General features: G+C 37.9%; 1 protein-coding gene across 6 annotated transcripts; it reads right to left on the reverse strand.

Moving 5' to 3' along the window:
- Positions 1–59: 59 nt before the first annotated feature.
- Positions 60–26,558, reverse strand: Trmt1l (tRNA methyltransferase 1 like). 6 transcript variants are annotated; one of them, XM_035445468.1, is made up of 15 exons: positions 26,431–26,558; positions 21,332–21,448; positions 19,415–19,528; positions 17,273–17,337; positions 15,549–15,678; positions 13,898–14,021; positions 13,410–13,489; positions 12,512–12,755; positions 11,736–11,948; positions 9,907–10,097; positions 6,284–6,362; positions 3,795–3,961; positions 2,718–2,780; positions 640–766; positions 60–539 (listed from the first exon to the last, which is right to left on the reverse strand). In XM_035445468.1, the coding sequence occupies exons 4-15, from the start codon at positions 17,327–17,329 to the stop codon at positions 287–289; spliced, it is 1,728 nt and encodes a 575-aa protein (XP_035301359.1). In that variant the 5' UTR covers positions 17,330–17,337; positions 19,415–19,528; positions 21,332–21,448; positions 26,431–26,558; the 3' UTR covers positions 60–286. The 6 variants fall into 6 exon arrangements, with proteins under 6 accessions (XP_035301359.1, XP_027273196.1, XP_027273197.1 ...); XM_027417395.2 differs by having other exon boundaries at positions 21,332–21,460; positions 26,002–26,545; XM_027417396.2 differs by having other exon boundaries at positions 26,002–26,544.
- Positions 26,559–26,600: the final 42 nt, after the last annotated feature.

Below are 26,600 nucleotides of genomic sequence, written 5' to 3' on the forward strand. Positions count from 1 at the left end.
CATAATATGCTCAAATTTCCAAGAGATACACGAACAGTAGGGTGAGCCCAGTCAGAAACTTAGCTTCATCATGAAATGTTTTTATTAAATTTTTTTCTTTAAAATAATAAAAACTTAAAAAGCAAAGCTCTCACACTAGCCAAGTCAGAAACAGCCAATTTTCTGAATGAAAACAGTGCTTTTTAAATTTTTTCTCTTGTATCAATCACTAAGTTGAAAGAATAAAAAAGGGATTACAGTTGGTACACAATCATTGGGCCTTTCTAAGAACCCTGAGAAGAAAGGTTTACCACCTTCTGCAGCCACTTGCTTCTGCTTTGTCAGCCACTGACATTTCAACCCTGTCAGCTACTGTATCCTCAGATACTGATTGCATGGGACCTTCTGATTGTCCTCCAGTGTAGGTGGGGGTGCTGTACTTTAACAGGATAGACTTAAACTGCATCAGAGGTGCATCTGTACGAATGCCCATTGGGTCAAAGTGAGTTCGGCTTACTCGAAAGCCTGCTTGAGAAAGACAGCACAAAAACTTTTTTAACCTGAAACAGCGAAAGAAAAGGTTATTAGGTTCTTATGTCTTTACTCAAATCACAATGTTATTAAAATATGAAATTAACATTGTGCCACTGGCTGCCTTACTTTGGCATATTCATCCCTTTAATGCTGTGTCTGTGGATGTTGTAATAAAAGGGAGGATGCACAGCGCTGGCATCAGTCTTCTGCTTCTTGGCTGTATTTATGATCATTTCACTGCTTTTCCTCTTTCCTGGAACACACACACAATAAGCGTGCTCTTAAAAACTACAGATGGAATGGTTTTTTGGTTATAGAATTCTTACTGCCCTTCACTCACGTAATTTGTCTAACTGTTGCTTGAGTTAGGACCTCCTTCTGCCTTCCTTAAGCCTCAACTGTTCTGTATGAAGCCTGTTTATGAATGCAGGGCCTATTACTTCATCGTTCACTATAGCCCACACAACACCACCAGAGTCTGACTAAATTCTGTCATTCTTTTTCCTTGTTTTTGTATGCAGGTCTTGTGTATGTGTAAATCCTTTCTCTCTTAAATTCCTAGGGACAATGTCATTCATTGTTACACCTGAATGCTTTACTGACACATAGTAAGTCTTCAATAAATGTGAAAAACAACAGAACCATCATGTGTGAAATTCTCAAAAAAAAAAAAATCAAAATCAAAAAGGGCAAGAGAGATGGCTCTGTAGTTAAGAGCAGTCATGACTTTTGGAGAGGACTGGGGTTCAGTTCTCAGCACCCACATGAAGTCTGACTTACCCACACATGAGCATATATCTTCCCCTAATATATACATACGTAAAATAAACATAATTTATATAAATAAACATTTACAAAACAACACCCTTTGTCATTGTTCCGAGAATGGGTATAATAAATATCGATGGGATTAAAACATTTAAGTTTCAAGAGTGGTAATACAGATGGATGAAAGTATAATATGTGATCTCATTGCCTGTCTTTCCACTTTAGGTGGTAAGTTTATCTTTCCAAAAGGCTTGAGTGTGTGCATGTGCACATATATACATATACACACAGGTACACACACACACACACACACACACAAAGTAACTGAGACTTCAAATACTAAAAGGAAATTTTGCTCAAACTTCCAGCCTATGATTATTATATATTAGATAGGTCTTATTCTTGTCCAGGCCAGACAAGAGTTTTGTTTTAAAGCTGGAAGCTCAAGAGATCATCCTGCCCAAACCTCCTCATTGCTGGCACTACAGGAATGTGTCATGGTACCCAGCTAAGCCTCGATTACATGTAGGTGTTATCCTCACATGCTATTTCTTCAGTACAAACAACTGACATGCTTACACATAAGTGCCCAGAAGGCAAATACAATGCATAAAAACAGTAAATGACACCAAAAGATAAAATTATTGTTGAACTGTTTCTTTTTTATAATAAAACAAAAATGGTGACATGTGACTCCCAAATTAAATTTTAAACCAGATAAGTAAAATTTGATTATATTGTTACATGAAGTCAATGTGACATGTAATGAAAAAAAAAATACACCCATATGTAGAACAAATCTTAGAAAAGCCTACATGAAGAAATTCAACATAATACCTTAAGAGTAACTATTAGAAGAAGCAAATGAATTTTTTTTTGCCTGTGTTGCACTGGTAGTCTTCATGTAAACATAGAAGTCTATGGCTATAGAATATTCCATAGAGATTAGTTCAACTTCCTTAACTTAGACGTAAGAAAAGTCTTACAGATTTAAAGTATCTTAAAGCATATTTATGTTTTATCTTCCACTCTTAAGAAGATTTAAGACATTTCTACTAAGAATGAAGACTCTGGTAAAGGGTCCCCCACCAACTTAAATGAGGTACAACAGTGCTCTGAGAGTCAGTGTGCTGTACAGCACACAAGAATGCGGCTTTGTCAACCACCTTCTTCTCAGCATGCTATCATTTTCAGTGACTTGCATTCTACCAAATTAGCTGAAGACTGGCAAGTTATTAAACCTTATCCTCTCAACAGGAATTGTAAGTTTTCTTTTCATTGAACATTTAAGTGAGCAACCACTACTACAATATTACAGCCTGTATACAGGCTACTGCTCTTCAGTATTAATGCGATCTATATTGTTTTTGAAATCTGTATTTAAGACACATTTAGAATCTGATACTCAATAGTTACATAGCACAATATATACATACCCTGTGCACTGTAAATATCTACTGTGGTATCATCGGTAGTTTTAATAAATACACCATTTTCTTCTAAAATAAAAACAAATGGGAAAATATTTATAGATGACATTAAATAACACTTTAATGTTTAAATAAAACTGGAATTCCTTCCACATTTTTGAATATGCAAGAATGATTTTTTTTTTTTTTTAACTTTCTGGGCCAGCGAATAGCCCAGTAGTAAAAGCACTCGCAATCTGAGTTTAATTCCCAGGACTCGTGTAGGGGTAGGATAGAGCTGACTTGGTAAAGCTGTCCTTTGACCAACACACATGTGCCTACATATACTTAGCATACACATACATAGTAATAATTAAAATAAAAGTAATATTAAAATAAAAGATATATTTTATCTGGGCATGGTGGCACATCCTTCATTTCAGCACTTAGAAGGTACAGGCAGGTAGATCTCTGAGTTCCAGGCCAGCTAAGCTATACAGTAAGACAAAAGCAAAAGATACACTTTCAGTCTGTAATAGCAGCTTCTTTGTAGTACATACAAAAGCATAAGACTGGTATGCCCTCTCCTTTTATCAAAGCCAGAGGAACTGACAAATGAAGGGGTGAGTATAATGGGCTATACTAATCCTGCAGTTACCTACAGTGTCTCTTTATAGAAGAGTACAAAGTGGACAGAAGGTAGCAGGCATGGCAGTAGGTACCCAGCACTCTGGAGGTGAAGGCAGGAAGATAAGGAGTTCAAGGCTAGCCAGGGTATATGTGACCTTGCCTCAAGAAAAAAAAAAAAAAGTAACAACCAAAATTTTAAAGCATGTTACATTATTTTGATTACAACATCAATATCAAGGATAACATATCCAGGCGTTGGTGGCACACGCCTTTAATCCTGGCACTTGGGAGGCAGAAGCAGAGGCAGAGGCAGAGGCAGAGGCAGGCAGATCTCTGTGAGTTCAAGTCCAGCCTGGTCTACAGAGTGAGTTCCAGGACAAGCTCCAAAGCTACACACAGAGAAAACCATGTCTTGAAAACGAACAAACAACCCCCCCCCAACAAAAAAGGATTAATCTAGCAAGTCAGAGTCACCTTGCTTGTTGAGATTTGAAGGTGCATGAACTGAACACTGACTTTGGGGAGTACACTCTGATTCAAAGATTAGCGTCTTTATTAGAGGCTGAACGTCATCCAAACCATGGTGAAGAGATTCCAATAGCATTCTTTTTAGGAATCCAGTATTAAAAAGAGAACTTGACCTGGAAAAGAAGAGTATATAGAAAGCTGTGCTTGAGAAATGTTTATTTTCTTATAAAAATATTTTCCATAAATTAACTAAAATATATTAACAAATTATTGGATAGAATATTGAAATTCAGGAATTTCTATATACTAACTTCTTACCCTTTTTATCATGTTATCTTTGTAAACTATTAAAATTAGCTAAAAAATTTCATTCACATAAAATCAAGTTTATTTATCAAGTTTGTAGAGTACTATGAAACTTGGGGTGGATATGTGGAGAACACAGTCAAACAGAACAGACAATTTGACTCCATAAAAGCCTGTACAACTCTATACATGTAAGCAAAATGTAGAGTGTAAATCTTCACAGTGCGCAGTTTGGAAAGTAACAACAAGTCTCCATTGTGGTGCCACCACACCTTTAAAGGAAGCACTGAGGAGGCAGACAGGTGGACCTTTATGACTTTAAGCCTAAGCTGGTCTATACAGGGAGTTTCAGGCTAGTGAAGGCTATATAGGAAGGTTCCGTTTCAAAAAGTCTAGGGGTGAATGCTTCCATTTAATTTGAGCAGCATAGGCATAGTTGACAAAATGGGAATTCCAAGATGAACACTCCAATCCTGGCTCCACCTACTAGCAATCTTGAGCAATAACTACCGTTCTCCTCCCAGGACTAGAGTCTGAACTAGGGCCTTATGCATGTTAGACAAGTGTTTTACCACTGAATCTCTATCTTCAGCCATTTTTTAACACTCTCTGTCCCCAACAGTTTCACTAAGTTGCTGCCCAGGCTGGTCTTGAACTCACATCTGTAGTCTAAAAACTCACTGTATAGCAGGCCTGGACCTTGTGATCCTCTTGCCTCAGGGGTAGCTGCGATTACTGGCCTACACCTTCAGGCCCCATCTTTCCTTCTGTGTCTTACATTGCTTATCATGATACTGTAAGTAAAACTCCTCACGTACTTGTCATAGGAATAAGACAGCCTATGTATCATGCCTTGTACAAAGGATCTTCCCTGAGTAGTAGCTATAAAGTAGTAAATGTAAATATTAAACAGTAAGCATATACTAAGGGACCATTTAAAAGTCTAAAATGAGTAGTCAATGTAAGATATGTGGAAAGGAATTTAGAAATTATTTAGGCTGAAACACTGAGATTTGAAATGAGTATAACTAAACTGAGGTTTGGGGAAAGGGCAGAGACTCTGGATGACAGTAATAACATGAATGATGGCTGGGAGTGGCAAGTCAAAGGTAAGACTCACGCCTGGAAGGTGGGAAAACTAAATCATGACCCCAGCTTGCTGCTAATAATAATAATAATAATAATAATAATAATAATAATAGTAGTAGTAGTAATAATGGCCCCAGATTACTAATGACAATAATAATGATGATAATGATATTAATAATAATTATTATTTTGGTCAGTTTTAACTAGCACTCAAAAGCCATCCCATAATTTCCTGATTCATAAAATGAGGAAGCTGGGTGGGCTAGATCATCTTTTCTGGAGACAGCAACCTGTTAGTCACAATTTCTGCTCTGTAAGCAGTGAGTAGGATCACTGTGTGGGAGATGATATAGTTAAAGAGAGTACTGGAAGGTAGGGCTGGCCTTCAAATGTCTGTAAGGGATTAGTCTCACCTTGGTGCTCCTATAGATCGAGGTGTAGAGACAAGAGACTCCCTGGAGACTCTTGGAGCCATAGCAGGGCAGGTACATTGGTAAAACAAGAGGCCCAGTTTCAAACAAGGTAGAAGGTGAGGACTGACACCACAGTTGTCCTCTGACTTTTACCATGAATCATGGCACACACACATGCACTTGTACTCACACACAAAGGTAAACAACAACAACAAATCATAGGAAGTTTAAGGCCAAGCAAGGATGTATGGGATTCTTATATTAAGGTTGTGTGTGTGGGTATCTGCATATATAAGTGCATTTGCCTACGGAGGGTAGTGGTCAGAAGGGGGTGCTGGATTTCCTGGAGCTGAGATACAAACAGTTGTGAGCCACCTGAGGGGTTTGAGGAAGCCAACATTCATGCTCTGCAAAAGCAGCAAGGGCTCCTAACTGCTGAGACATCTCCTCACCTCAGAGAAACTGTCTTTCAAAAACAAAACAAAAAAGCCTCTCTCTTACCATTCGGACACCAGTTACTTAGTTTGCAGATATAGCTTATCTTCTGTCCTACTATCTTTTAGAAAATCAGAGAGAAACCTGAAAGTATCTCGGGTTTACAGGATAAAGGCAGTCCCAATTATTTGCTTAGACTTCAAAAGCTGATGACCAGTAAATCAAACCTGAACACAGTATTTAGGCACATACCACAGGGGCCCAAGTTCTATTGCTGTCTTGCCAGGCATGCTTCCATGACAATTACAGGGCAGCTGTCTATATGGGTTTTCTGTAAAAACAAAACATAAAAATAGAAAGGATAAATGGCAAATGTAAGTGGTATAACTGTTATATTAATAACTATATACTGAGAACTTAACTATGTACCAGGTACTGTGCTAAGAATTTTTTGTGTATTTGAAAACTTAATCCTTAAAACCTGTTGAAGGTAGGCACTGTTAAAAATTTCAAAACAAGGATGTTCAGCTTCAGGTGGAAATGTTTGAGCAGTAGGGAGGGAATTAATTAAAAATGGGTGATGTTGAGAAAGGGAAGAAGATTTTTTGTTGTTGTTGTTCAGAGGTGTGCCCAGTGCCACCCTATAAAAAGGGAGGCAAGCTGAAGACTAGACCAAATCTCCACGGTCTGCTTGGGCAGAAGCCAGGTCAGGCTGCTGGATTCTTCTACCCAGATTCGAAGAGCAAAGGCTTCAATCACCTGGGTGGAGAATCCTAGAGAGTACATCCCTGGAACAAAAATGATCTTCACCAGGATTAAGAAGGAAGAGAGAGCAGATCTAATGGCTTGTCTTAAAGAGGCTACCACTAGTGAGTAATACCACTGCCTTACTTACTACATAACAAATGTCTCATGGCTTTTAATGTGTATCATGATTTAATTCATAAACCAGAATTCAGATCATGAATAGCTACAGAATATTTTTGTTGAACAGTTCTGATTTAAGGTAAAGTGGATATGATCATTAAAAATAGCAATTCCAGTTCCAGAAATACTATCACTGCTTTCTCAAAATAGTATTGGTCTTGATTAGTAATGTTCAACTTTCCACAAAGATGGGGGAATTCCACCTCAAAGCCTTTTGAATAGTTTTATACTTAGGTTTATATAACTTGTTATATGGATGTGTTTAAATATTGGGGAAACATCTCTTCACTGTTTTAACAAGGCAGGTGTTAATTGTTCATTTGTATTAATTGGTCTGCCACAGACATTGGTTAAACACCAGGAAACAACTGTTCTTTTTTTTTTCATTATTTTCATTTTATTTTTTAAAATTTTATGTGCATTGGTGTTTTACCTACATGTGTATCTGTGTGAGGATGTCAGATCCCCTCCCACTAGAGTTATAGGCAGATGTGAGATGCCATGTGGGTGCTGGGAATTGAACCCCAGTCTTCTGGAAGAGCAGCCAGTGTTCCCAACCACTGAGCCATCTCTCCAGTCCTGCAGCTGTCTATTCTTGATGACGCCAATTTAAACAGAATTCCCTATGTTAAAAAATGCTAGTTTTTACTATTGAAAAGCATTTTAGTGTGGTTTATGTAACATATAAAATAGAGTAACAGTTAAAAAAAAAAAAAAGAAACAAGGGCTGGAGAGATGGCTCAGAGGTTAAGAGCACTGACTGCTCTTCTAGAGGTCCTGAGTTCAAATCCCAACAACCACATGGTGGCTCAAAACCATCCATTGTGAGATCTGGTGCCCTCTTCTGGTGTGCAGATATACATGGAAGCAGAATGTTGTATACATAATAAATAAATAAAATCTTAAAATGTTTAAAAAAAAAAAAAAAAGAAACAAAACTAACCTAACCACAGAGCTGAGAAAATGGCTCAGTGGATAACACTGCTTGTACTCAATCATGAGGACCTGACTTTGAACCCTTAGATGATATAAAAGCTGAACAGGACCACACCTGTAAGCCCAGCGTGGGGAGGTGGGAACAGGAGGAGTGGGAGGGCTTAATGGCTGTCAACCTAGTTTCAGTTCAATAAGAGACCTTGTCTCAAAGGAATAATAAAGCAAGGCTGGGTATGGTGATGCTTTGAATCTCAGTACTTGGGAGAGTCAGAGACAGGCACATCACTGTGAACTAAGGCCAGCCTGGGCTACAGAGTAAGACCTTGCTCTCAAAAATCAAACAAATAAAAACAAACAAAACCAAAAACACCTCCTCCCAATTAAGCTTTTTGTGTAACATTCCACTCAGTACTAATCTTGCTAATAAGCATTTAGGGAAAAAATGGAATAGGACTGGCTGAGAGTGACAAATCACTCCTATTGCCCCCCCCCAGGACATGTACACACACTCACATATTCACTCAAAAAACAAACCAATACCCTCAAAAAAACCTTAATTACACAGATTAGAGGATTAAATCACAAGACACTGGATTTAAATGGCTTTTTAGAGGCATAAATGACACCATCTTTTAGTTATAATAATGTATGAAATATTACAATAAAAAAATCCACATTATTTCAATATTTCAAAATTAGCTGGGGTATAATTTATATGCAATAAAATGTGTACATCGTTTATTAAAAAGTAAATGAGTTAAATATATATGCCCATTTAAACAATATCCTAATCAAAATACAGATTTCTCTCGCTAAGTTTTCTAATAATAAAATGATTTGGCCAACAGAGTATAGGCTAGAGAATCTAATTTAGCTTCAAGATCAATGAGTGATTGATACAATAGAAAAGAAACTATTATTAGTTTCTAAAATGGGGCAGTATTAACTGTAGAACTTCAAAGTCTACTGAAGACCAAGAAACTTACTCACTTATTCATGTCAGCAGTGCTGGGATTGAACCAGGACCTCATTCATGTTAAGCAGATGCTCTACTACTGAGCTGCATTATCAGCTCTCAAATATAGTCCTTTTAAAAATTAGAACCTTGGGGCTGTAGAGATGGCTCAGGTTAAGAGCACTGGCAGTTATTTCAGAGGTTGTGTGTTCAATTCCCAGCAACCACATGGTGGCTCAAAAACTTCTATAATGAGAAATGGTGCCCTCTTCTGGTGGGCAGGCAGAAGACTATACATAATAAAATCTTTAAAAACAATACTTAAAAAAAAAGAAAATAGACCCTCCTCCAGCAGTGCTTTTAATTCCAGCACTAGGGAGACAGAGGCAAGTGAGTTCAAGGCCAGCCAAGTCTACAGAGACAGCTAGGGCTACACAGAGAAACCATGTCTAGAATTAGAACCTCTTACCAGGTGTGGTGGTGCATGTCTACATAGTGAATTCCAGGACAGCCAAAGCTACATATTGAAACCCTGTCTCAAAAAATGGGGGGAAAAAAAAGACCTCCCCCAACTCCAGGTTATTTCTAGATGGATCACTGACTTTTTGGAATAGCCTGATGAAATCAATCAGTTCTAGTCTAGCTAAATATTATTATTTTGTTACTCAGCAAAATTAAATGGCAGGGCAGGAGAAACAGCTCAGTTGTTAACTACCTGGCTGGTTTTGACCCCTAGCATAATAAAATAAAAGTTAGGGCTGGGGATGTGGCTCAGTTGGTAGAGTGCTTATCTAGTATGCACAAAACCCTAGGTTTGATCCAGAGCACCTCACAAACCAGGCGTTACATCGGTAATCTGATTTATGTTCCTAAAATTAGTTAACAGTGGAAAAACTATGTTATCTCTAGAGTTTTTATAAACGGTAAGGCAAGAGTGCTGCAACTCTCCAGCAGTCATCTTTGAAAGCAAAGCACCGTGTGCATAGTTAGGATATGATGCAGGCTCACTCACTGAAGGGCTTGAATGCAATGAACAGTCTGAGGGACTTCAGCTCACCTTCTACCATGTTACCATCCTTCTGAAAAATCCTTTCTTCGCACCACTGGCAATGGATCAGGTACTGGATTTTCTTGGCAGTCTCATCTGCTGAAGTAGGCCCCCTTAAGACCCTCACAACTACCAGCACAAAATGTTCCAGAGCCACTGCAAATAGCACTTCTATACCTTTGTTGCATCTCGCTGCAGCTCTGTTAAAAAAAAAAAAAAAAAAAAAAAAAAGGCACACACTATTTGGATGGCTCTTAATTTCCTTTGTATACCACTGCACTGACAGAACTAATCTGTCAACAACCTATGGGTGGATTGTGGGAAATTCAATCTTTAGTAGCAGTTCTTTCAAAGGATCATTACCATGACTTACATACAAACTGAAATACAGAAAATGAGGGTTATTAGGCAGGGTCTTCAGTCTCCAGACATTTCCCCTTTAGGATAGCGTTGTAATAAAATAGGACTGAGGTCTCTGTCACTCAGCATGACTCTTCTCTGTAATCATGATTACTAGTCTGAGTTTAGTCTATTTTTTTTCCTAAAAAAGCTTCTTCCCAACCATATGAATACTGACTATATGCAGGATTATATGCTAGCTGCTGAATATGCAGCGAAAAGGTCAAAGCCCTTTCCTCCAGTAGGTTTATATTCTCTGGATTAAGTTCTACAAGATACACCATTTCCAAACTTGCTTTTATGAATGCTTTGAGTAAGTATACAGCATCACAGTGCAATTGCATTAGGGTTGTTGTTTACGTAACATAGGCTGAAGATCTATGAGGACTAATAACCTATAATTATGCCGAGGTAAGAATTTTCATCTGAATGCTGCAGAACTTGTATTTGTGTTAGCAAGTGAATAGGCTGATCATCCATTATTGATACTCTCAATGACAAATTGCATTATTAAGTTATTCTTACAGAAGTGCTTGCTACTCTTGCAGAAAACCTGGGTTCATTTTCCAGCACCAACATAGTGGCTCAAAACTGCCTGTAACTCTAGTTCCAGAGACCTGATGCCCTCTTCTAACCCTGATTGGTTTCTGCATGCACTAGGCACACACACATGTACACACACACACACACACACACACACACACACACACACACACATCCTAAAGTAAATATTGAAAAAATATTTTTTGTAGCATAAAATTCTGTACACAGTAAATAATAATCTTCCTTCATTTCAACAGCTCTGAACTCCTAGGGAGATACAGACAGACCGTCCAATTTTACAAGATCATTTTGAGAATCAAGTTAGAAGCCATCATTTTATTCAGACCATACGAAAATGGAATGATCTTTCAAAAAGTTCATAAATCTAAAAGCAACTTTTGTTTCTCCTTTTTATGTTGCCACCTCTTCCCTACTCCTATAATCATTGAATTAAGACAGGTCTGAAATTAGTTTTCACTTTTATTGTTTCTTTTGTGTATTTCAGATATAAGCATTTAACTTCCAACAAAACAAGAATAACAGGCCATCAAAATAGCTCAGTGGGTAAAAGAGCTTGCTGCCAAGCCTGATAACTGAGGTTGATATCCAGAATCCACATGGTGGAAGGAGAGAACCAACTATTCCAAGTTGTCCTCTGATCTCCACACATTTACCTATACAAATACATACAAAATAAATGAATGCATGTAAAAAGAAAGGAAAAAGACCATAAAATTAGAACCACTAAAATCAATCAAATTAAAATTACATATAAGGGATATAGAATTTGAAAATTCACACATATTTTGAAAAATAAGCACTCATTCATAGTATTATCTCTTCAAAATCATGAGTCACATTATAACATATTAGGTATACCATTGGCAATTTGGTACCTTGCCACTGCAGCTACGACAATTCTGGCTGCTAGTTCCTTGTAATACTCTGTTCGGACAATGTTACATCCATAGTGACGCCGGGCAACATGCTGTGCCTTGGCATATAAGGAACTGATATCTGTAGAAGTCACTGATACTATGCCAAGGTTTCTTACGTTTCTGAATGCAGAGTCTAGGTAGTTCACTGATGTTCCAAAAGGGTCTAGGTGTCTAAAGGCAGAAAGAAAACACACATATCTGAGTTTGCATCAGTATTCCACATCATACCAGTATTATTTCTAATGATAAAATTCCATAGACTAAAAAGTAGTTTGCAAGGTAGGTGTGATGGCAACAAACCTGTAATCCTAGCATTAGGAGGTAGAGGCAGGCCGACTTCCAGTTTGAAGCCAGCCTAAGCTGGAAGACTCTCAAAACAAAAAACAAAAAACAAAACAAAACCGAGAGAGAGAGAGAGAGAGAGAGAGAGAGAGAGAGAGAGAGAGAGAGAGAGAGAGAGAGAGGGAGGAGAAAAAGTACCCTGGCAATCGCTTTTAAATACTTAATTAGGTTTTTAAAATAAATAACAAAATAGTTAATGACATGTCAAAAACATGGGAACAAAATCAGCCTAAGAGGAAAAGTTCATTCCTGGGAAGTCTGAAATTTTTCTTATTGGATATCTCAGGCCAAGGCCAAAAACTGTACTAAAATAAGCCACCATGAATTTCTTATAAAGCACCTGCCTCCAGCAGACCTGTTTAATCTATATTTGACAAACGTTCTTCACTTACATGAAATCAAAAGATCTCAGGTGCATCAGCACATTGGCGTCCATTCTGGTCACCTGGATATCACCAAGAGTGCCATCTTCTTCAAGGGCATCACCCTCTTCCTTTTCCTCACTGTCTACCACCACTTTCAATTTGTTTAAATGGCAGTTTTTCTGAATCAAAGTCACAGAGTTTTCATTCAAGTCATTAATTGTAACCTTGACTGCATTCCCAAGGTGTTTTGCCCATTGTAATCCCATTATTCCTTGGGAGAAATGAGGGAGAAGACAATCTTTAAATGAAATACCTAATGACTAAAAACATAGATGCTTTGTAACACATTCACACACACACACACCTTCCAAATCTTCATGGTTTTATGAATCCCAGAGTACATTAAGAGGGCAATACCCTGCTGGAAAGGAAGATGCAAGTTGAAAGTCCTGCTGCTCAAATTTACCCTTAAGTACCAGAAAAATAACAAAGACAATGTATTTGATTGTAGCCCAGGCTGCCCTTGATTTTTTTTTTTTTTTTTTTTTTTTTGAGTTAAGGTATCACTATGCACCTCTGGCCATCCAGGAACTCACTATGTAGACAAGGCTGGCCTTGGACTAACAGGGATTCATCTGTCTGTATTTGCCAAGTGTTGGGATTAAAGGTGAGTACCACCACGTATGGCTCATGAAAACATTTTGCTAGACTTGAAGGTATTTTACAGAGGCTGAAGTTAAGAGCAATGGCAGCTTTTCGAGAGGACCTAGAACCCACATGGTGGCTCACATCCATCTCTAACACCAATTCCAGGGGATCTGATGCCCTCTTCTGTCCTCTGAAAGTACTGCATGAATTTGATGCACACATCCATGCAGGCAAAATACACATAAAAATAAATTGGAAAAATTGTTTTTTTACTTACCAGTTGCTCCAAAGGCATCTAAACACTCCAAAGGTTTTCGTTCCTCAGCCAAAGCAGCCAATGTACAGAATATTATCTGACTAGAAAGAAGGAGTGATCTGAAGTAATGTTGTAGTACTATGGTTTTGTCTTTGTAAAGAACATACTATCTACCTCATATACATTCCCAAATTAACAGTTCAAGACCTGTAAGTTTTATAAGGTTCAAGTATGAATCTAACTGAATTCTATCTAACAAGCATCTATCTAGTTAATAAATAGTTAATAAATAATAAATAGTTAATAAAACTTCCCATCAGTCTGTACAGGTTTAATTAATTACATAAAAAGTCAGGCCTATTTTATTCTTTGACTGAAAAACTAGGTTGGCAGAAAAAGGAAACATTTTGAGAAAATGTCAAAATAGATGATTTTAATGTTTATATAAATATAGAGGTTGAAAGAGGTACATCTGAAAAGTCTATTGCTCTATTTTCAATCTATCTTACCGATTTAGTTTCATTTTGGGATTGAAATATGAATCTGTTTTCTGAGGAATAGAGTAGTTAGGACCAACTTGTATATCTGTGTCTGCCTCCTTCAAAATTTCATTAGATGATTTGGCAGTAGAAGCTAAAACAGAAGAAAAAGATTATTACAGGGTAATTGAAAATAATGCTAAATATCCAACAGAATACATTTTAAAAAGTAACTATATTATTTTGTACTAAAGCAAATAGAAAGGTATAGAAAACACAAAAGAAAGCCACAGAACAAATTTATTCAATTGTCTGTAGAAAGAGTGTGCCTAGGTAGGCATTTAGTGAGTTCGAGGAAGTTCATTCACTTAAAATTCTGATTGTGTATATCACATCACTATATCAGTATTATAAAACCCAAGATTACCTTCAGATAGCACAAAATCCTAAAATATTTTTATGATTAATTAAGTACACTATGCTCCCACAGGCTGGCCCAGAGTAAACTGCAATGTCATAGAAATTGAGTATTTATAGGCTTACTTTCCATTAGAGGGCTAAGTAAGAATCTCAGTATTTTCTGAACCCCCGAACTTCAGAACACTGGGGAGGCAGTGTTCCCCTGCCACCTATGGATCCTGGGGTGGACCTTAGCTCACCAGACATGCACTGAAGGACTTCTATCCATTCAGCAATCTCGTGGGCCCTACTTTCCCATAATTATACTTTTAAACTAAACTGCATTTCAAATGGCTATTAAGTAATGACAGGAACATTTTATATTTACTATATATTATAAGCCTTCATCTTACAAATTCAAATGGAATACTGATATGAAAACACACACACACACACACACACACACACACACACACACACATATAAATTATTCAAGGGGTAAGACATATGTAACATTTGGAAAAAAATTACATCCCTTATTTGTCCTTTTTGGGTCAATATTCTATTCAGGGTATTAAATGTCACCCATATTTCACCTTCTATAACATTAAGAAAAGTAACCTTTTCAAAAGTTGTGTATCCTCCTACATTCACTCAAGAGACATATCTTGTATCTCACAGTATCAGCTTTTGCAAATAATATCCTGTGAGAGAATGAAATAGACTCTTGGCCCTAAGGGCTAATCTAATCCTTAACATTTTATATCACTCAGAATAAAGGTCTTTTCCACTGGGCATCCTATTGACAGTACTTTCCACAATAAGCACAACAGTTACTGATATAAAAGTCCTATTACTACAATCCTACAATATTTCATTATAGATAATTCTAAACTCATTCATTAAGCTATGTACTTTGGCTGGATGTGGTGATGTAATACCACCTTTAATACCCTAACTGGGGAGACTCTGTGAGTTCAAGGCCAGCCTGGTCTACAAAGCGAGTTCCAGGACAGCCAGGGGATACACAGACAAACCCTGTATTGAAAAACCACCAAAAAAGACACCTAGTTTGGCATTAGTGTCATTTGCAGTTTTTGTAACATTTATTGATATGTTGAGAATAGCTAAATGTTATTGGAAATCTCATAGAAAAAAATGTGAAGTTACGTCAACCAAAATTTAATCAGTATGTTTTATTTGCTTAATGTCTAAAAAGAATAACTGGATCATTTTCTTAAGGACCTAATTAGTAATATGTTAATGAGATTGCATAACTTACCAGCAATATACCTGGATTTAGTTTCTCCTTTATTCACATGGCGCTTAACATGCCCTAGCATGTCAGTCCTTCTGGTGATTGTTGCTGAACAAATGATGCAATGATAATGGGCACCCAATTTACTGGATATCTATCAAATAAACATTTGATTTAAAACCGGTCACTAAGGCAATGAAATGCAAGTTTTAAGCTGTAATATGTTCATGGGTACTGAATTTAATAGTATAGAAGGTAATATTAATTTCCTGATGGAACTCTGAAAAGATAACTTCTAGTGACGCTTATATATGCTTTGTTATAGGAGGCAACATATTAGCTCTCCTAGTTTTCTCATTCATTCTGTTCAGTAAATCTCTGCATTGTTATTCATATAAGCCACACTATGGATGGGATGGTTAGCAGAGGTGCTGCTGATAAGTTTAAATGGCTTTCTTAGAAAACAAGATCTGATCTGAAGTGTTTGTAGACTTTTTGGTATAGACTTTACCAAATCCAAGCTCAAGATATGTCTGAGACAGATTTAAGTTACCAATATTACCACGAAATTTGTGACTCTGTAAGTAGATGGGATACTAGCATCCTGCTACAGTGCTGACCTCTGCAGATGTAAATAGTGTAAATACCGTAAGGACACAGATTAATTTTTAACAACATCCACATTTAGCAACCTGCTCTTTAGAATTTTTTAAAATTTAGCCAGGTCTAGTGTCTCATTTGAATGTTAGGGACAGAATGAAAAAATCTATTTTTCAGGAATGTGGGCTGTGGACAAGATGGCTCAGCAGGTAAAGGTATTTGCTCTACAAGCCTGGTGACATGACTTTGATCTTTGGAATCCATGGTGGAAGGAGAACTGACTCCTGAAAGAAAGTTGTCCTCTGACCTACACAGGTGTGCTATAGAAGGAGCATGTTTGCGCTCCCTCTCCTCCCCCTTGTCTCTGTCTCTGTCTCTCTCTCTCTCTCACACACACACACACCTAGTTTCATAATTTTCTTACAGCTGGAAACAAAAAGACTATTCTACTCCAGTGCTTCTTTATTAGCTAGTCTAGCTAGTCTGTCTTTAGTGCTGGCACCTCCTACTTAGATGACACACAACTGGTATGGGATAATCAAAACACTATGTTGTTTCTTAAAGTAAATGGCAATCATATTAAAAAACACTTTGGTGACTTTCTTTTTGTGGTATTCATAAATGTTAGGCAAGTACTATGCTACTGGATTACCTCTACAGATCAAGAAACACTTTCTCATGCTTTATTATTTAAAAAATGAAAAAAGAAAGATCCAAAAGAAAGAAAAATAAAATGAAATGAGCAGTTGAAAAGTACTTTTTTGGTAAGGCTGTCTCAAAAATAAGTAAAATTAAAAAAAACCCATATTGCAGAACATAAACACTTTAATTTTAAATCAACATATTATTGGCTCTTGGCAAAGTGTAGTTTTGTTTTTAAAAAGATTTATTTATATACTTTATGTATCTAGGTGTTTTGTCTGTATGTGCATCTGCACACAAGAAGAGAATATCAGATCCCATGGGACTACAGTTATAGATGGCTGTGAGCCACCATGTGGGTGCTGGGAATTGAACTCAGGTCCTCTGGAAGAGCAGCCAGTGCTCTGAACCACTGAGTTATTCCTTCAGTTCCGGCAAGGTGTAGTAAAAATTGTGCTTTCTTTAAAGTCAGTTAAATTTAAAAATAAGAGTAAACATATGATTACCTGTTCTCCAACAATGGTCGGTTTTACTGGTCGACAAGCTAAGTGACAGATGCACATCCTGTAGCCTAGAATGAAAAATGCTCAGCTGTGTTATTATTAATTAAACAGCCTACTGGCACTGAACGTTACTAGTATGTTTTTAATTTTCTAAGAATAATTAGCATCACCCGTTGTGCTGGCACATGCCTTTAATCCCAGCATTCAGAAGCAGAGGCAGGTGAATCTCTGTGAGTTTGAGGCCAGCCTGATCTACATAGTGAGTTCCAGGTCAGCCAGGGCTGTATAATGAGACCCTGTCTCAAAAAGAAAGAAAAAAAAAAAAAAAAAAAGAAGAATCATTAGGATTATTCTTCTAACATCATAATTATCTAAACAACATTTACTTTATAAGTGAGACAAATAGATCTATCAATATAAACAAATATAGGAGGTCTGTGTTCAAATTCCAGTTTTATCCAGATGTTGTGTTCTCTGGCACTAAGCTTGTCATATCTCCTTCATCACCTTGAAGATCATCTTCTTTGCTTCCTTACTAAACATATGGGATAATCTTGCTTTTCCTCCCACCTTTAAATCTTTTTGTTTGTTTGTTGTTTTTTTACTTTATTTTTGAATTTATTATTCTTAGTTTGGGGTACTGATCTTTAGATTTTTTTCCATACCCTAAAGTTTAGATGCTTATTAGGCTTGGTTGGTAGCTATATACTATTTTGTCTGGTAAGTTTAACTTTTTTCATGATTTCCATGATCTGTTATGGGAAGGAATCTGAAATTGTCATGCTAGTTACTAACTTAATCCTGACACTAAGACCCCTAATCCTAATTGCTTGTTAAGGAATTTTAATTGATTATTGGTCATCTCAAAACTTAATGTCAAAACACTGGGTGTAGCATGCCTGTAAACCCAGAACTTGGGAGGCAGAAGCAGGGGAATGATGTCATTCTCAGTTACACAGCTAGTTAAGGACAGCATGGGCTGCTTGAGCTCCTGTCTTACCACAAACCATTATTCCATTTCTCTAGTTCTTTCATTCTCTGGGTAATTCTAGGGATAAATTCTAGGACTTTCTACACGCTGAGAAATTACTCTACCAGTGAGCTATATCTCAGTTCCTATGAGCAAGCCATGAAGAGCAAGCTAGTTAGCTATACACCTCCACAGTCTCTGCTTCAGCTCCTGCCTCCAGGTGCCTGCTTTGACTTCCATGGATGATGGACTACAAGCTGTTGGTCACAGTGTTTTATCACAGCAGTAAAAACCCAACTAAGACTATAGTTTCCTGTGGTAACAGAAACTTCGAAGTCTGCTAGGATCTACTGAACATACTCTTTATAGTGGCTGCATTAGATATATGTATATGCCACAATGTAGTCATAAAAATCCTTTTTAATTCCAAGCTTTTGTCACAAAGAACATGATGCAATGAATATCCTCACATACCTATCTTATCATTGCATTTCTACACTTGTCTATTGGTTATCTTACTGGTATGACACTCATATATGGATTAATATATGTATTTTAAAATGTAAAAGATGCTATATCTTTCCCCCAGGAAACTACAACATTTCACTGCCTCAGAATCTATTCTCCTAATGTGATCTTAGTTTCTGTCTTTCAACTTTACTTTCCTTATGAACCACCTTGTTGAAAATTTATTCCTTCAAATTACATCATTTTGGTCATTATAATTAGTGTTTTTTAAAAATAATTTCTCCTTATCTATCTGAATATCTTATATTTTATCAACATCCTGAAATTTTTCAGCTATTGACTTTTTCTAATAGTAGTATGTATTATTTTATTTTTTTGCTTTTCTGCATTTACTTTGTCTTTAAAATTATATGTCAAACAGTAGCTGTTCTACAAGAGGAAAAGAAACTTACTAAAACACTGTTTAACAAGTAACAAGGACCCCCAGGTCAGAGTTACCTAATACATCACAGTAACAGATGGCTATAAATATCTACTGAACTGTCATATGTTTACTGCATATAGGACTATATACTGTCTTCTATTAAAAACATAAAATCATCATAATATAAAGTGAAAATACTTGATTATATTTATAGTAAAATTCCAAAGCTGGTAACAAATGTTAGACTTTGTGTACATCACTCTAGGTAAGACAAAATACTAACCTTCAAACTCGACTGAGATTTTCCAGTGTAAATTCTGAAGGTGTCGACGAAGCTTCTGACTACTACAAGCTCTGAATTTTTCCTTAGGGCACAATGGACAAGTGTGACTCTTTTCTTAAAAAGAAGAAAAAGCACAGACTGTCAGCTATTAATGCCTGGATTCAGCTACAAAAGTAGTAGGGGACCGCCCCATGTACTCATCCCGTTTCTTAGATAAAGATTTTCTTAACTGAAGGAAGAAAACATTTATTTCTGATACTGGATGTCCTTCATAAGAATTGTAGCACATGAACAACAACTATTTTTTAGCTTTGAAACTCTGCTATTTGTGGCTAACTGATGACAGTTGTTGCCAGTAGGAACAGAGAAGTTTAAAAAATGCTATCACCTTGGGCTAAACTTTTGCCAGGGAGACTACCACTTTGCACCTGAGAATGGAAAACCAGCAACACAGCATTTTTAGAAGGCAAGGTTGGGCAGAGATGCCTGAGCATCTGCTATGGTACTTCCCTACTATCGTGACAGCAGCAAAGACAGGGTAAGAAAAACAGAAGACAAGAGCATAATACATTGCTATTCTGAGACCAGGGCCAAGTAAGACCCTCACATCCTGAACTTCACTGTATTACTACATTTATAGGTTTTCCCTTATTTATGAAGCACTCCTGAAAAGACTAGATCATCAAAATAGATCATTAGCTGAGCAACACGGTAAAATTTAAATAACAGTTCTGATAAACAGTGTCCAAAACTTAAAATCTCAGGGTGGCAAGATGGCTCAGTAGGTAAAGGCATTTACTTGCTGCCAAGTCTGACAACCTGTGTTCAATGCCTGGCACCATCACATTGTTCACTGCCCTGTCCCACCAAGAAGTAGGTAAACAAATAATAATTACAGTCTCAAATTTAAGCTTAAAGAAATAAAATATATAGAAATAACTTATTAATAACAATTTTAATTCAAAAGTATCTTTCACATACAGAATAGTGCAAGAATAAGTATAAATTCATCTTGAATATACACTGCCTATTTTAAACAATCATGAACACTAAGTACTTAGAATTGAACAGGGCAGATTCGATGGCTCAGTGGGTAAAGGCATTGCCATCAAGCCTTAGAGTCTCTGGGACTCACATGGAAGGAAAGTACTGATTTTCACAAGATGCCCTCTGACTTCTGCATGCATGCTCTCTTTGTCAAATAAAATGTATTAAAGAGAGAGAGAGAGAGAGAGAGAGAGAGAGAGAGAGAGAATATGAGGATGAGCAGAAGCAGGGGAATGGAGCACTGACAAAATTTTAGAACTTTGTTCCAACTATGTTGCCTCCCTTTTGTACCAGGGAATTTTAACTGCTTTGTTATTTATTTATTTTTATTTTTTGTATATGTGTTTCACCTGAATGTATGTCTGTGTACCATGGACATGCCTGGTGCCTAGAGTGTCCTGTAGAGGCGTTGGATTCCTTGGAACTAAATGCTAAGAACTAAACCCAGGTCCTCTGGAAGAGCAGCCAGTGCTCTGTACCAATGAGTCATTCTTCTAGCCCCTGCTATATTACTTAAAGTTCTGTTTGGGGATGTCCAAAACTTGTGGCTAATTCAATTACCACCTTTAGAAACACAGTCCTTACACATGAAATTGTAACCCCCTCGAGGACATTATTTTACTACTGTTCTAGTTCAATGGGAATAAATTTAATCTTTTTCATTTTTTTTTGGTTTTTCAAGATAGGGTTTCTCTGTAGGTTTTGGAGTTAATCTTTCTTAACAAACTGAAAAATGATGTGTTAGAAGTCAAATGAATGTCCCAAAAAGAAAAAATAAGAAGAAAGACAAAACAATGACAACAAGAAAGATATGCGACATCTCAAAAACTCAGAAAAGAACAAAAGAGAAGTGTGTGTGTAGCTGCATACCTGTACCCAGATTCTCTGAGTTCAGTGAACTGGCAGGACCGTCATCATCATCTCCTTCAGTCACAAGGGCTAACTTCTCCAGATCAGCAAGCCGTCTTTGAATGGAGATATGTCTCTCTGAAAAGAAATCTTAAGAGTTAGAAAAGTGTTTAGCAATTTTTTTCTCATTCCATTAGTTATTCACACCGTACAGACACTTACACTTTTGTTTTCTATAGCACAGAGTCTGGTACCTCATGGAGGCTGCTACAGTTCAGGTTAGAAAATGGCAAGTTTTCTTTAGAGTGCAAAATGCTACAGAGAAAAACTCCACTGTGTATCTTTTAGCTTTGGAATTTTAGTTAAGGTAATTCCACGGAAAATGTTTCTACCCTAGGGGCTGGCAGTTTAGCTCAGGGGGTAGAATGTTTGCTTAGCATCCAGTAAGCCCAGAGTCTGATCCTCAGTAGCGAATAAATGGGGCACGGTGGTGCATGCCAGCACTCAGAGGTGGAGGCGGGAGGACAGGAAACTCAGAGTCATTCTCAACTACAAAGTACCTCCAAAGCCAGCCTGGGATATGAAAGACCACATCAAAAACAACAAAATAAAAACAAAATCTGAAAACCAAAAAAATTTCTGCCCTGTACAAAACAGCTTGAGAACTATAATCCATGTCTTGAGTCTTCAAAGAACTTTAATTACAGGCAAGATTAAGATGCTAATTTTAACATATTAATAATATAAGAGGAGATAAAATGAAGTGAATATCAGATGTAAAGGTAATATGATACCAAGGACTGCCTAGTCGATTCTAACAAGTGGCTGAGAATAAAACTTATTAGAATTAAGAAATCATGAATGCAGTTTAATAACACATTATGAACAGAATTTCAACTAAGTACACTTGGTGACTAGTCTTTTTTTTTTTTTTTTTGGTTTATCAAGACTGGGTTTCTCTGTGTAGCGCTGGCTATCCGAACTTGACTCTGTAGACCAGGCTGAAAGCAATGAATGCCTTTACCCATAGGTCCATCTCATCAGCCGAAAAATTAGTTCTTAAATGCAATTAATATGTATTTTAATTCTTATGCAGTTTATATTTCCCAATCATTTTTCTTTTTTTTTGTCTTCATTATGCACTTTCAAATTTCTTAAACATTACATTCCTCGAGTTAAATGCTTGTAAATTGTGAGTTAAGCTTCCCAAAATAAGTTTGACCATAGTTTTGGTTTGGTATTTATGTTTGTGTGGCTGGGGGGAGGTAGTTTCAAACTGTGAAATCCGATACTGAGTAAAGTAAGTAGAAATAATCTAGAAGTGAGTAGAAAAAGAAGCTGAGTCAAAAGAATCAGGAAAGTAGATTCAGAAAGAATAAATGGGCAGCAGAATCAAGGAAGAGGAGAAGGAGCCAAAGGAGAAGAGGATATGGAAGAGAAATGCACAAAACTAAGTATTATAGCTGGAATGATCAAGACTACTGTATTTAGTATATTTAGTATATGGTCTCCTGTGACCTTTTTTTTTTTTTGAGATGGTTTCTCTGTGTAGCTCTGAATGTCCTGGAACTCACTCGGTAGATCTCAAACTCAGATCTGCCTGCTGTAGCCTTAAGTGCTGGGATTAGAGGTGTGTGCCACATACCAACCAGCTTCCTGTGATCTTTAAAAAGGTCAGAGGATAGATAACCAAATGGAAAAAGAAAGTAAATGCAGAAAACCAGTGCAGATGTTTTCTCAGGAACTTTGGTACTGCAGAAAAGGAGACAGATGAAATTGCAATTTGTGTTTTCTAAGGATGAGGAGTTCCAAATACATGTGCATTCCAAAGGAAAGGCATATTTACAGAATGGGAACCTGAATTCATAAGACCAGGTGACGTTAACTGACAGGCAAACATCTCCAAAAAGAAAGAGATAAGGGCTCAGTCAATATGCTAAATAATTTAAACCCTCCAATATTTTAATTCAATTTTTGATGCTGTCACCTTCCTATCTATTCTTCCAGCTTCATTCTCAGTCCACTCCTTCACTCATGTGTATAATCTGTGTCCTTTTTTTTGTCTTTCTCCCAGCAAACAACAGAAAGGCAGTAGTTGTGCTTGATTATCTTTCTGGTAACTAAATGTCAAGTTCAGAACTGGTGCTCGGCAGGCACCAAGGATAGTTAATTAGCTCTTAAAACCCATCAGACTTTTTTGAATGTAGGAGCACATTTTTTCACTGATTCTGGAATCCAACACTATCAGACATTTCTGCTCAAAAGACAATTTTCTAAGCAAAAGTAGAGCAACAAATATCATTGGGTTACCTTTTTACTTTTCTTTTTTGAGATAGGGGCTCATTATAGCTAAGACTGGTCTGGAACTCACTATGTAGTCCATGCTGGCTTCAAACTCATTATTCTCCTGCCTCAGTTTTCCAAATGCTGGGATTACTGGTATGTACCAATATGCTGGCTTGATTAATTTCACATACCAGGCCATGCTAAAAACGTTAAAATGAGATGGGGGGCATCTTTAGTTTTGAGAGATGATTGTAATGGTCAAAAAAGAATCCATGTATACACACTAAACTTCCACATTTGAAATCACAATCACCAAAGGTTCTGTCTCATAGTTCAGGGGTGTGTGTGTGTGTGTGTGTGTGTGTGTGTGTGTGTGTGTGTGTGTGTGTGTGTGTGTGTAACACGTTGTATAATGCTGCATAAAGGTATGCTTACTGAACCAACCTGTTAGTAGTATAGGATAAGAGAAAGATCCTACTAAGTTAGGAAAAGAAAACTGAAAACCGTCTTGTCCAGGTTAAAAAAACAAAACAAAACAAAAAAAACCTGTCTGAAAATTCATGATAAGTGTAGAAGTATCTGTGAAATCACTTTTTGGCTCAACATGGTAGATATCATTCTGTATTTAAAGCAGTCAACTTGTTTTTTGTTTTTGTAACATACTAATAATCAAGAAAGCAAACCTGTTGTTAAATCAGATAAATCCAATATACAAGAAGGTTCTTTCACAACTTCTGTTACTTTTCCCTCAATTTTCAACTTTAGTTCAGAATCACCATCTTCATCTTGCCTGGCTGCTCTGACTGACTTCAAAGGACTAACTAGATCATTTGAAAATACATGTTTAAATGATTAGTGTGTGTTTGAAGGTTTCTTCAACAGCACACACTCTTCAAGCTACACCTTTATTTTAGCATTTATATGCAAATGTTTCCAGCCCCCCCTCCCCCAACACTTACACACACTTTTGAGACAATGTCTTTTTAAGGAGCCCAGGTTGATTTCTCCTGCTAGCCCGCTAAGTGCTGCATTGCAGACAGGCACTACCTTGTGGCACCACTATCTATGCCCAGTGTCACAGTATTAAAATGGTAAGGGGGTAAAGAAGACATGCATTCCCCAAACTGCTGAACTACTTCGATTTAAAATGTAATCCGGGGGACAGTAGCTTCTTCCTTAAGAGTGTATGTAAAACTCCTTACCCATCAGATTGTAGATAAAGAGAGAAAGGAAAGAAAAAAGGGAGGGAGGGAGAGAGGGAGGGAAAGAAGGAAGGGGCTGTGTTTTGCACTAAAGGCTGTGATTTCAAATGATCAAGGAGCCCACTGGCTGATTTTTGTCTTTCCTGTGACTTGTTCTGCAACTATAAAATGTAGTTTTAGAACTGCAAAATCATTTTCTTAGATAATGACTTTTTTATATACATCAAACACCAAATTGGCCTGGAAATAATAAATGTGAATTAATTCCTCATAAGTGACAATTCAGGAGTACAAAGATCAATTTATGAATCACAAGACTTGTTGAGGGGCTGGAGAGATGGCTCAGAGTTTAAGAACACTGACTGCTCTTCCAGAGGCCCTGAATTCAATTCCCAGCAACCACATGGTGGCTCACAACCATTTGTAATGAGATCTGGTGCCCTCTGCTGGCATGCAGGCACACATGCTGGCAGAACACTGTATACATAATAAATAAATCTTAAAAACAAAACACCCCCAAAACAAACAAAAAAACAAGACTTGAACTTGTTGAATCTTTCTTAGGCCCACTGAATAAAGTGTTAGGAAGATCCTTAAAGTGCTAATTATCAATCTTGTGTTTCCTTTATGATCCAATAAACCACCACTCAGAACACATATAAACACATTCAGGGAACAAAAACATGGGCTATTAAATTTTCACGATCGTCTTCTGATGGAATGAAGTACAAATTGGTATTTAGCAGATTCTTCTCCACACAAGACAAATCCGTGTGTGTGTGTGTTGTGTGTGTTAAGTCCTGACTGAAAAATTAGTTTACAGTTTCTAAATCTTGACAGGATCTACCACCTCAGAGGCTGTAACACAGTTGAAAGGAGTTATTTAACTGTTCGGAGACTGGGTTGAGACGGAAACTACTAAGGACACTAACCGACACAGCCACTAATCTCATGGTTTATTTTTATCTGCAATACCCCTGTCCTTCACAGATCCTTCGTGACGAAGTCCTCGAGGTTTATGGAGATACCCCCTTCCATTCTGGAGTCCTTTCACGCTACGCTTACCTGCCGCTCTGGTTCCTCCTTCTCCCGTTCCCCTAAATCTGCCTTTCCACATTAAAAACCACCCCGGAGAAGGGCCTCCCCAGCGAGGCACGGTCTCTCGCTTCTCTGCGGCAGAAAGATCAGGCCGTCTGCACTTACTGCTTTCAGCCTCCTCGGGGACAGAGGCTAGGGACGGGGACAGGGCCGGAGCCGGGGCCGGGGCAAGGGCTGGGGCTGGAGCCGAGTCCGGCGTCGGAGCCGAGTCCAGAGCCGAATCTGCGGCCGGAGCTGGGACCGGAGCCGAATCTGGGGCCGGGGTCGGGACCCTGACCTGGGCCTCCTCCTCCTCCTGGGGTGGCAGCTCCTCCTCCGCCATATTCTCCATAGTTACGGCCTCCGAGCCAGGGGACGCGGAGGGGACTCGCGGCGGAGCGGTAGAATTGACGTTAATGCCCACAGGACCGGATCCAGGGCGCGGGAAGCAAACGGGAAGGCTGCAAGCGTGCCACACACAAACAGCGAAGCGCCAGTGACCCAACCCTGTCAGCAGAAACACAGAAAGCCAGAGGCAGCGGTTCGAGCCTTCACCGGCTTCCCCTTCCCCGAGGCGTTACGACGCCACCACAAGACTGCGCAGAAGCGTGTCGCGGACGGTGTCCAATGAGGAGAAAGAGTTCCATTTCCTCGGTGCCTCTGGGCTCCACTGGCCGCCACCGAACCGAGCTAAGACTACAATACCCAGGAGCCATCGCGCATCC

This window comes from Cricetulus griseus, chromosome 5, assembly GCF_003668045.3.
Source record: "Cricetulus griseus strain 17A/GY chromosome 5, alternate assembly CriGri-PICRH-1.0, whole genome shotgun sequence".
Classification (NCBI taxonomy): domain Eukaryota; kingdom Metazoa; phylum Chordata; class Mammalia; order Rodentia; family Cricetidae; genus Cricetulus; species Cricetulus griseus.